At 52.5% G+C, this 11,939-nt stretch overlaps 1 protein-coding gene across 1 annotated transcript; it reads left to right on the top strand.

Moving 5' to 3' along the window:
* The first annotated feature begins 570 nt into the window (after positions 1 to 570).
* RPS4X (ribosomal protein S4 X-linked) lies at positions 571 to 4,724 on the top strand. Its single transcript, XM_058847793.1, has 7 exons — positions 571 to 645; positions 858 to 935; positions 1,471 to 1,651; positions 2,057 to 2,154; positions 3,198 to 3,369; positions 3,830 to 3,987; positions 4,564 to 4,724. Exons 1-7 carry the CDS (start codon positions 643 to 645, stop codon positions 4,663 to 4,665), a joined length of 792 nt encoding a protein of 263 aa, XP_058703776.1. The 5' UTR covers positions 571 to 642; the 3' UTR covers positions 4,666 to 4,724.
* The last annotated feature ends 7,215 nt before the right edge of the window (positions 4,725 to 11,939 follow it).

The following is an 11,939-nucleotide window of genomic DNA, read 5'->3' as shown; positions in this document are numbered from 1 at the left end:
AAGCTAAGCATGGAGTCTCATTTATCCCGACATTTTCGGTGACAGTGTCACCCTGGGGAATGGGACCTCTGTCCCAGCTACCTCCTGCTACGGGAGCGCTGCTATGGGGACTTGCTAGGTGTGGGGCTGTTGCACTCATTGGGCTGCCTGGCAGGGTGCGGGGGGCTGGGACTGTCCCCAGGGCACTGTGGGGACACGACGGCTCCCCTGGGGAGGGCAGGTGGGATCACTTGACCCCCGAACTGCCTTCAGGAGTGGGTGCTAAGGGGAGGAGGCACAGGTGTGGGAGGGCAGGTGTGGGCAGGGTGAGGTCCAGGCACAGGTGTTACCTCTGGCTCGGCTCCCGATACTCACACACTCTTCCAAACGGCAAGGCCAGAATGTGGTGGGCTGTCCCCCACCAGCGATGACCACGGACGCAGTGCTCGGCTAGGAGCAGGGAGTCCCGGAGCGCGGTGCCCCGCAGCGGTGTGTCCCCGTCGGGGCCGCCAGGAAGGGACAAAAGCCCTTCCGAGCTCCCCGTCACCTCGCGGGCGGCCCTGGACCTCCGGGCCGCCAGGGGGCGACGCACGTCGCTGCCGCCACTCTTTGTCCATCAGCGGCGGGCCGGAAGTCCCAGCCCTTTCTCGGCAGAGCGCAGCCATGGTGAGAGCGTGGCGCTGCCGCTCCCCGCCTGTATCCGCCGCCATCCCCCGCTTACCGCTGGCTGTGACCGCCCGCCCCGGGGCGACAAGCACGGGAGGGAGCCCGGCGCTAGGGTCGGAGGGGCGGCAGTCTGAGGGGGCCGGGGAGGGATGGCTGGGAGTGCCGGACCTGGCGGCGGCCCGTAACACATCCCTTCACGTCCCGTCCTGTAGGCCCGCGGCCCCAAGAAGCATCTGAAGCGCGTGGCAGCACCCAAGCACTGGATGCTGGACAAGCTGACGGGCGTCTTCGTGAGTGCGGGCCTGGGTTTGGGGTTGAAGCTGGGGTCGAGCTTGGGTTTGGGGTTGAGGCCCGGGTCGGAGGTGGGGCCGGGGCCGGGCTGGTCGTGGCAGCTGCAGTCACATCAGGGGAAATGTTCAGGTGCTGCGCGGGGGCGAGCGGTGAACAGGGGCAGTTGGACAGGGCAGGAGGTGTCTGTTTAACGTTTGGGTCTTTGTGAATAGTGCTCGTGTTCCCCCGTTTGCAGAGGACGTGATGGGGTAGTTGGATGTTCCGTTTTAACCTGTCTATTGTTCTTTTCCACCTCTGGGTTGCGATGGATGGTTGTGCTCTGTTGGGGGCGACAGTTTTATGAGTCTGGCAAGACATAGGGGGAACTACTGTGAATACCAAGAACAGAGAGCTTCAGCTGGCCACTGCCTGCGTGGCAGCTTCACTTTGTGATGCTGCCCTTCCGAGCTCTTCTGGGAGCTGTTGGCGCCATGATTTCCTTCTCTGGGGTGGTTGATGCTGTTTGAGCCTCCAGCACAAAGCTTCTGTCCACAGGCACCCCGCCCATCAACAGGCCCCCACAAGCTGAGAGAGTGCCTTCCCCTCATCATCTTCCTGCGCAACCGGCTGAAGTACGCTCTGACAGGAGATGAGGTCAAGAAGATCTGCATGCAGAGGTTCATCAAAATAGATGGCAAAGTCCGTACTGACATCACCTACCCTGCAGGCTTCATGGGTGAGTAGGGTTGGGGCAATTCCTTAGGCAGCTCTGCTGCATTGGCTGGGGAGTGTTTTGTGGGGCTGGCATTATTTGAGGGGCAAGGTTTCTCTGCTGGAGTTGAAGAAAAAATATATATAAGCAGTTGTTATTTAGTTTGGAGTTGTGCTCTACAGTGAATACCATAGTCAGATACCTGTAGCCTGTAAGTTCCTACATGACCTGGGTAAGTTGCTGTTCAGATTCCAGCCTTCAGCATTTTTTGCAGTCTTATCACAGCAAAAGTTGTCTGTGGTCAAGGGTAGATCCCAGCCTCATCAGTCATACCCTAAATGTTGTTCAGCAGTCTCTGTTTCTTTTTAAACGTGAGCTTGGATAATGAGCTGATAACAGCTGCTGTTTTATTTCCCTGTCTGCAATCAGATGTCATCAGCATTGAGAAGACAGGTGAGCATTTCCGCCTGGTGTATGATACCAAGGGCCGGTTTGCTGTTCACCGCATCACACCTGAGGAGGCCAAGGTGAGGAGCTTTGATGTGGTGTAAGCATGAGACCAGTTGAGTTTGGTTGGGGCAGTGCTTCCTCTTTGGCATCTCCTGAATGCCAAAGACAGCTGATGTCTTTCGTCCCTGACAGTTGAGGCCATGCTGCACTTGGGATTGGGGTGCTCAGTGTTGTGGTGAAGCCTGTGTCGGCGGGGGAGATCTCTTGGTTACATGAAAGTAGTTCACAGATGGGTGTAGGTGCATTGTCTGGTGCTAGAGATGATACTGTTGGCATAGGCTGGATAAGAGAGTTTTGGGGTGGAGAATGAGTCTTGGCTTTGCCAGCTAAAAATAACCAGAAGCATGGAATTGCCTGTGGTGTAAAAGCCTTGAACTTCTTCCCAGGGCAACAAAACTGCCTACTCACCCTGGATGGTGTAGAGCAACTTCCTCATACGTTCCCTTAACCCAGGCATGCTGTGCCTGAGCTGCGACGCTGTTCTCTGCTTTGCATCTCCTTCCTTAAGGCAGGCTGTGCAGGCACACAGCTGTGTGGATGGCAGAGCTGGCTGTGCTGGAGCCAGCTGTGGTGTATTTCTCCTTATGATGTACTTCTCTGACTACTACTCCATGTTGATCTGTGAGGTCCAGAGAGGCTATGAGGGAGTTAGTGTGACAAGCAGGAGGGAAATCAGTGTCCTGGAGGGTGCAGAGATCTCTCTTCAGTCCTGGAGAAATGCAGCCTCCATTGTGTGTCCATGGGCTTTGGGGAAAAAGAAAGGAATTGCCCTGGTAAAGACTTGCCTGTGAAAGTGTGGCCAGTGTTTGTGGGGAGGCTGCAGCCAAGGTGGGCTGCTGCTCCCAACAGCAGACGTGTTTTCTGGTGGGGCTGTAGCAGAGCTGCATGGCAGCTGTTCAAAAGTTGTTAGGCAGGGAGCTGGACAAGTCACTGCATGGGCTCATGTGAGCCCTGAGTGTCTGGGTGTTCTGCTGGCTGGTGGCTCTTTGGAGTACAAGAGTTCCCTAGTCCTTGGCATTACTCGCTGCCTCAGCTGAGAGGTGTTGGGTTTTGTTTGCAGTACAAGCTGTGCAAGGTGAGGAAGATCTTTGTGGGCACCAAAGGAATCCCTCACTTGGTCACTCATGATGCCCGCACTATCCGCTATCCAGACCCCCTCATCAAGGTGAATGATACGGTCCAGATTGACCTGGAGACAGGCAAGATCACAGACTTCATCAAGTTTGACACAGGTAGGTCTTGCATCCCATTAAAGCACCTCACCCTTCCCCACTGTGGAGAGCAGTGCAGACGTTAAATGCTAAGCATATTTGCACTGAAATAGAGAGGCAATGGTGTCAACCTTGGGGAGGGGTTGGTTTCCCAGGAGCATGTTCACGGGGGAGGGGGTGGGGGGGGGGGGGGGGGGGAGGGGGGGGGCTGGAGTTGGAGCGGGGAATTCTTCCTGTGTCCTGGCAGTGGGAGGAATTTGGCAGGGACTTGGCAGTTCTGAGGTACCAAGTAGAAGCAGTGAGCTGGTGGGGGAGGTGCTTCAGCTTGTCTCTTAGTTTTGAGAGATGGTTTCAGTCACAGAGCTGTGAGCAGTGCTAGCATGAGTGGGATGGGAATGTTTGGTGTGGGCAGAGAGCCCACGTGGAAGGACTTCACAGCACCTGCTGCCAGCTCTTGTCACACCTGTATTCCCTTACTCAGGTAACCTGTGCATGGTGACCGGCGGTGCCAACTTGGGCCGTATTGGGGTGATCACCAACCGGGAGAGGCACCCAGGGTCGTTTGATGTGGTTCATGTGAAGGATGCCAATGGCAACAGCTTTGCCACCAGGCTCTCCAACATCTTCGTTATTGGCAAAGTAAGGCTGCAGTGGCACCAGGTGGGGGGTTCTCTTGTGAGGGCCTGCTGGCTGAGGCAAAGAGCCTTGGCGTTTCCTTCAACACCTGTCTTCCCACAAGGTGGACCTTCTGTGCTGGCCTCACTTCTGACTCGGCTCCCTGTATTTCTTCCTGCTCTGGGAAAGGGAAGAAGCATTTGCAACTTTAGGGATGTGGGTGTTTTCAAGAAGCAGCTCTGAATCCTGTGAACTGGGGCCTGAGCAGTACTCAGACCTTGGTGCTATCTGGGCAGCTGCTGTGACTCAGGGCCCCTCACAAAGCCTCTGCTGTTTTGACATCCCTGACGGGCTCTTTGTCCAGGTTGTGGAGGGGGGCGGTGTTTTGGTTTTGGCTGAAGCGTGTTCATGGATGTGACTAAAAGGCAGCTGTGGACCTGTGCATCCTTGGCACCTTCCTTAGGGGCCTCTGCTGTGCCAGTGCCACCACTGTGTGTACCTGGCCCAGCATGAGCAGGGGTGGGCTTCTGCTGCTTTCCCCCTTAGAGGGCTGTGTTGCTGTCTGGGTTTCCTGATGTGGTTTCTTCTCCCTTGCTGCAGGGCAACAAGCCGTGGATCTCCTTGCCCCGTGGAAAGGGCATCCGCCTGACCATTGCTGAAGAGAGAGACAAGAGACTGGCGGCCAAGCAGAGCAGCGGATAAAGTCCAGCTCAGCCTGGCTGTGGTGCTGTCAGTGTGTTAATTAAACCGTTTACTACATGGCTCTGACTGGCTGGGGAGCATCCTGGGCCTAGTGGGGGGAGCCATGCTGCCAGTGCCAGGCCCTGCTCTTCAGAAGGTCCTGCTTCTCTGGGGAGACTCCCAACAATCTGAGCAACTACCACAGCTATATTCCAGAAATGCAAGGAGGAAGGGTGGGAGAGCCTCTCTGTCCCTGGGAAGGTGTTGGTACAAATGCTTCTGGATGTGCAGGAGGAGCAGGGATCTGGGGGGAGTTAGCTGGGCTCTTGTGTAGCCAGTGGTGCCAGGTCAGCTTGAGGGATTGCCCCACCTGTTTTGGCTTCAAGGGTTTTGGTACTCAAGTGTCCAAGCCTGGCTGGTGGCCATGCACTGGGGAGATCCCTCAGAGGCTTCTCTTCAGTGCTCTGTGGAGGTGGAAGGTACAAGTGATGACACTGACAGCCTGGACTAAGCAAGAGAGGAATGGGCTACTGGGGACACTGAGCACCAGCCTGGCAGTGGGCTGGTGCCCTGCAGGAGCTAGGGAGCTGGGGACAAGTTGTGGCTTTGGCAATGGCCCTGGAGGACATTCTGCCGGAAATGGGCAGTGTGCCCAGTCAGCAAGGGCAGTCGCACAATTGGGCTGTGCCAGCAAGGGCGCAGGAGGCACTGTAGGGAAGGGGAGGCTGTGCCTGGGCATGGTGTGCAGGCTGGGGCCAGCAGGTCCAGGCAGGTGTGGGCACTGGAACAATGCGAGTGGAGGACCTGGAGTGATGGAGGTGTAGAAGAGGGGATGAGGGCACAACCTCTGCTCTGCTCAGCCTGGGGAAGAGGAGCCTTGGGGGCTCTCTCACTCCGCCTGCCTGCATTGGCATTGTGAGGATCTGTCTTCCAAGATAGATGGGGCACAGATGTGCACGATAGGAAAATTGGCATCTTTGGCTTCATCAGGTTTCCATAGTGAAAAGTAGTTGAGCCTCATGAAGTGTCTTCAGCCAGCTATGTTCTGACAGTGTTAGGGCTCTCAGGAAAGTTGAATGCCTGTGACACTGCCCATGGTCCCATCCCTCGAGTGTTGCTGTGCTGCTACAGGCTCAGAGCAGCAGCATCTCCAGGGACTTCCAGGATGCTGGCAGTGGGCACTGGTGCTTTAGCTGTCCTGTGATGCACTGATGTGAGCAGCCAGAAAGCTAAAATCTTCGTATTTTCATGCACAGAGACAGAAGCAAAATCCACTTAGTTTTTATGTTGTGAAAAAGCCCCAGAAAATTGCCAAATTGAATATTTGGGAAAGTAAAATCCAATTTTTTTACTAGCAAAAGGACCCCAAAATGGCAATGAAACCAACAATTGGGAAAATTTGGTGTGAAATATTTCCAGTTTGGGGGTGGGCATTGCAATGGATTATTCAATGTGGGGCAGTTAGCCAGATTAGGTTGCTTCGTGTGGGTTATCGCAAATGAATTGTGTGCTGAGCATTATCGCGGGTGGATCTGTCGTGCGCCATTTCCCCGTGTTTCCCGCGCGTCTCCCGCCTCCGTCTGTCCTGGGCTGTGACCGCCCGCCCTGGCCCGCCGAGCCGCGCTCACGGGCGCCACCGTCCGGCCGGTAGCTGCTGCTGCAACCAAGAAAGCCGCGAACGCGCGTTGGCCGGGAGAGCGGGGAGCTGCTGCTCTCTCCTTGCTGCCCCCCCCTGGCCGTGAGGACGAGCTGCAGGTGAGCGGCTGAGCTGCTGCTCGGGGCTGCCCGGTCAGCTCGGCAGCGGCGTGGCTGAGCGCTGGGCTCGGGGCTGCCCGGTCAGCTCGGCAGCGGCGAGGTGGCAGAGAGCCTCAGTGGGTGCGGAAGAGGCGCCTCGGGCCGCCCGGGATTGCGTGGAAGAAGCTGCAGCCCGGGCAGCGGCGGCCACATCCCCGGGCAGGAGCTGGGCGCCTCTCCCTGTCGCCAGAGCTCCCCTGAACCTCCACCGACCCTGTTCGCCCTGTGCCGCTGCCCCAGCTTCAGCATCACCCCTGAAACCTGCTGTGTCCACTGGCCGCCCCCAGCCTCGTTGGTTGGCCGCCGAGGTCTCCCCAGAAGCCCCTGCAGGAGGAGGGATCCGTGCAGGTGATCTACAGTAGTAACAGTTGCTGATGCTTCTTTCCCTCTGCCAGAGGCCAAACTGAACATCTAAATGTCCATTCTTACCCAAAGCATCCCCGGGTGATGTCAGTGACTACACCCGCCTGGGGCTTGAGTGGGTCATTAGTGTCCCCTGAAACTGCGTGGGAAAAAAAACAAAAACAAAACAACAAACCAACTCTCCAGCGTTTTTAGTGTTAGATAATCAAGGTATTATTTTATTCTGGCCAGGACGTGCAACAGAAATAATTTCATCCACACATTGCCTGGGTCGTGCAGAGAAAACCATTCAATGCCACAGTTCTTTACTAGATTTTTCACATATTTTATACAGTCAAAACCCACAGAAATTCATTGGTTCAATGTTCGTTATTCCCAAGTCGCTCAGTTCTTAGTATCTGGTTTCCTATTGCATACGGATTTTTTTGCCTTCAATGCTAATTAGGTAGGTTCTCATTCTTGTATGTTTTCCCAGACCAGGTGTCTCTGACCGTGCCAGTGGTGATGTCTGGAGTTGATGGTCATTAATGGTCATTTTCTTTTGCTATCTTCTGTGCTACTCCCAGTTCCTTAAGTTGTTAAGCTCATCACACCTCACCTGGTGAACCAGTCCCCTGAAAAGAAACTTCAGTTCCCTCCCCCCAGGGTAAACTAAACTGACTAAAGTTACATTATAAAAAAAAATGAAACTCTATATAATTTCCAATTTAGTACTGGCCTTGCTCCCTCCAGGGCGTGGGCTGAAGCAGGACAGAATGAGCACTTACTGGCTCAGACAGGACCAGCTGTGGCAGAGACTGGAGAGGCCATAAAAAAGGCAAGGAAATAAAAATTGGAGGCCATCTGGCTGGTCTCTCTGCAGGCAAGTGAAAGCCTGTCTCTCTGGGTAAGAAAGGGAAAGATGCATCCGAGCTGGCTAATTTTCCCAGTAGTGCCAAGAATCAGAGCTGAGTCCAAGGTCTCTTGGGCCCTGTCTCCCCTCTTGTGTGTCTCAGGACCTCTTTGGTTCTCTCCTGCCCCCTTTTTTTTACATACTGCTGTGACTACTTAATTTTGCTTACCTATATCTCTCCTTTTCTCTCTAATATGTCTTTCTACCACACTCCCTCTACTTTCTCTCTCTGTGCTTCTGTCCCACACCACTTCCCTCTCCTTTTTTCATCCTCTCTCTTCTGCAGCTTACAGCTGTGTTTTCCTTCTCCATCGATTTGTTCTGAGTTGAATCTGCCTCTTTTCCCCTCACAATTTGTCTGGCCTGTTCTTTGACATTTTTTTCCTCCATGTACTGCAGTGTGTCCCTGTCTTCCTATTTGTTTCCCTCCTTCCTCTTGTTTCTCTCCCTATCCTTTTGTTTTGCTAAGTGTTGCTGGTTTTTTTCAGTTCTGGATTTCACTTTCCCTTTCCACTTTCCTGTTCATTTATTACTCTCTCTGATCCTTTTGCTATTTCCCGACCCTGATATTTATTACTTCACCCCATCTGGCCCTCTTTTTTTTCTTCTTCCTATCTCCGTTATTCTCTGTTGTTCTCATTGTCTCTCAGCATCCTGCTCCCTGTCCTTCTTCTGTTCACAGTGAGAGGAATGATAGGTTTGTCTTTACAAACAAGCTGTGGGTCAGTTGATAAGGTGTACTATCAGTGAGAGACGACAGAAACAATGGGATGGATTCCAGCAGAAGATCAAAGGGGCACTAAAAGAACACTATGAATTCTATAAAAGTTAAGAAGAGATTATGCATGGGGGGGGGGGGGGGGGGGGGAAGGTATCACCGCCGGTATCAGGCGTTCCGGGAAGCCTGTACCTCTCAAGTACCTCAGCCTATGGGGAAAGAGAGAAGGGACAAGCGGCCGGGAATTAGGATAAAAAGGAGGCTGCGCCCTCCAAAAATTTGAGAGACCCCAGGGGAATGCCCCATGGCCTCTCCCTTTATTTGAATAAAGAAAAAGGACTCCTCTGTCTCCTTTTTGGACATAAACCTCTGGTGTTTGTGGATTAATTTTCCTGACAATTTTTGGGGGCTCGTCCGGGATATTTCCACCGTCTGGGGCGGCAGGCAGCGAGTGGAGCTGAAGGCGCGCCTCACCCAGTTTCGGTGATCAGCTCCCCTTGGTGGCGGCCGGCACCGGGCGATCGATTGGGTTCCCGAGACTGTCCAGGAGACAGACGAGTGGCGGACCAGGGGGGTCCGTGAAGAGTCCACAGGGAAGGACCACTGAAAATCTCACCGGTGAGTAAAATGGGATCTTCGGGGAGCAAGCCTGGGAGGGCACCCAGGGAGGGTAGCACAGGCAAGCCTGGGAGGGCACCCATGGAGGGTAGCACAGGCTAAACAGGGCACCCATGGAGGGTTGCAAGGGTACAGCCGGGAAAGGGTCTCGGCAAAAGGGATGACGATCCCACAATACCCCCGGAGAGTCCCTTGGGGAGAATGCTGAGATCTTGGGACAGATTATGCATTCACACAGAAGTAACTATAGAGATGATGGTGAAATATTGTTATTATGTATGGCCAGAGTATAAGTTGCCAAATGGACTTATATGGCTGCCTTAGAAAACAGAATTCATTTGTGTTGAGTTCTGTGAAGGTGTCTAGAGGAGAGCTGGAAAAGATGGATTGAAAGAGAATGTGGATTAATGTGGTTTATACGGGCAGCAGGAGATGGATGGATTGTGTTAGTGTGCTGGAACAGAATTGGTTAATGAAGAGTGTGGAAAGATGTGGTTGAAGCAGGAACCAGGAGTGGAGGAGCGGGACCAGGAGCACAGGCTGGGGGCCTGTGAGGCTGCTGGGACTCAGCACTGGGCAGTGCCTGACCCCACCGGCCCCGGGCAGGGGCAGCAGCAGCTGCCGGCCCTTTGAGGCTGCGGGACGCCCTGGCCGCCTGTGGTGCTGCCGGCCATGCCCACCGGGAACACTGGAGTGGGGAGGAGCTGTTTGGACAATGTGGCAGGACAGGAACTGGCTCTGGTATTTGGTGTGTGGTAAATAGAGTGAGCACAAGGAGGAAAGGCGAAGGTGATGGCCTTTTTCAGGCCAAAGAGGGAAAAACCGCAAGGTCCAAGGGGTCCCCCGGGACAGAGAGGACGGGATCAGGCACAAGGAAGTAGCAGAAGCTTTCTCTCCCCAGCAGGGGAGACCCAAGCCAAACAGCGGCTGGGAAAAGATCAGTGTGCTGCCTTCAGGGCGTAAGACACTGAAAACGGCAATGTATGCAAAAAAGCCAAAAACAGCTGGATTGTCGAGAAAGTCCAGAAGATAAGATAAATGGATTGTTAAGAGTGTCAAAGGCTCTCATTATATCCACCAACCTAGAGCCGTTGTCAACTTTTAAAGTGAGTCTGGATCGAGGAGAGGTGGACACATCACACTCGGGTCAAGGTCTCTAAAGCTCCAGAGATTTGGACATCTCAGCTGGAGGAGAAGGATGGGAAGCCGCGACTGACACTCCGCAGGAGTGGACTGGAACAGTAGCTGGTGCGTCGACATCGGGGGAAGCCCTGAGTGCCCACCCACAGACTGACTGCTGAAATAGTCTGTATGGGCATCCCTACTCTCAAATCTCCAGACACTAGGAGCCAATCCAGGCTGTCACTGCTTTCTTTATGCTAAACTGTTTCTGTGCTTTCACTTGCCACAGGTAGTGTAGAAGACAACGTGAAATTGAAAATTAGAAATTAGATTGTAACACTATTAGAATGTTTCTCTTAATAATTTTACCTTTATATTTTCAGTTAAGTTGGAGTCTAAAGTGGGAAAATAATTTTTTTACTTTAGGAGAACAAGTAGCAAAGACCTTTAACCTTAAGAACTGTTGGGTCTGCGGGGGGCCGGGGGGATCTGAAAGCTGGCCATGGGTGGCCAGCCTAGTCGAGCCTAAATGGTGGGTTAGCACGCTGAGTGAAGTCCATAATGAAACAGGATTTTGGGACAAAGAAGGAAGTCCATGGCAGCTTCATTCTTCTGAAAGAAGCATTTATTGCCTAAACAGAACAGGGAGCCATATGTGGGAAAGAGCGTTTGTGACTGGACTTTATCTTTGGGTTTAGATTGTTGGACCCCCAACTGCCCTCCTTATGACTGTTCCAGATATCAAGGCAGATGGAATCAAACACATGTTAAACTCACTAATGGTAGCTGGGTAAGGTGTTCCTTCCATAATTACCAAAAAGATTTTGAAGGCTGTAAAGCAGTGGGGAAGGATAAGTTTTTTGACCCTTTATTTTTAAGCTGCCCCCGAGATAATTCCACAAGTCCGACACATGTTGTCCGAGACTATCAGTGGAAATGGCAACACCGGAATGGAACTCGAACCCTTTTCAGTAAGTTCTGGTCCAGATCTAATAAAACAGATCTGGGATGTGATTGCAAGTGGAAGCCTCATGTAGGAGCTTGGAAATGTAAATATTGTGATTCTTATGGCGAGGCAACTATTGTTGGTGGACCACTAGGCCTTGGAAGCAAGCTGTATTTTGACCCACCAGTTGATGATGAAAATTGGAAAGGTCCCTTCGCTAATGGGACCTGGGCTCTAAAGGGTCATTATTGGATTTGTGGCCAAAATGCTTACCGCAAGCTACCCCCAAACTGGTCAGGAATATGTTATGTAGGGTATATCAGACCATTGTTCTTTCTGCTACCACAAGTTCAGGGAAATCAGTTAGGAATCAAAGTATATGATGATCTAATTAGAGAAAAGCGGTCCATTGATACATCCCTGGTTGGAAAGAGCACCCAAAAGTGGGAAAAGATGAATGGCCACCTGAACGAATCATACAACACTATGGACCAGCTACCTAGAACCCAAATGAATTAATATCAGGTGCCAGAGAACCCATTTATAATCTAAATCGGATAATTAGGTTACAAGCTGTCTTTGAAATAATAATCAACCAGACAGCTACAGCTCTTGACCTTCTTGCTGACCAGTCTACTCAGATGAGAAATGCAATATTTCAACATCGGATGGTATTAGACTACTTATTAGCAGAAGAAGGGGGGGTGTGTGGAAAATTTAATGACTCAAACTGCTGTTTGCAAATAGGATGATAATGGAAAAGTAGTGAAACAAATAACAAAAGGAATAAGAAAGTTAGCCCATGTACCGGTCCAAACATGGAAAAGATGGAAATGGGACAA

The sequence above is a fragment of the Poecile atricapillus genome, chromosome 12 (assembly GCF_030490865.1).
Source record: "Poecile atricapillus isolate bPoeAtr1 chromosome 12, bPoeAtr1.hap1, whole genome shotgun sequence".
NCBI classification, from domain to species: Eukaryota; Metazoa; Chordata; class Aves; order Passeriformes; family Paridae; genus Poecile; species Poecile atricapillus.
The sequence above is the reverse complement of the archived record's forward strand: the minus strand, read 5'-3'. Positions and strand labels throughout refer to the sequence as shown.

What these genes read in the sequence shown, in the direction of transcription:
- RPS4X (XM_058847793.1), top strand. An exon ending in ACAAGCTGACGGGCGTCTTC is followed by an intron (nt 936 to 1,470) that starts GTGAGTGCGGGC and finishes TTCTGTCCACAG; the next exon opens with GCACCCCGCCCATCAACAGG. An exon ending in CTACCCTGCAGGCTTCATGG is followed by an intron (nt 1,652 to 2,056) that starts GTGAGTAGGGTT and finishes GTCTGCAATCAG; the next exon opens with ATGTCATCAGCATTGAGAAG.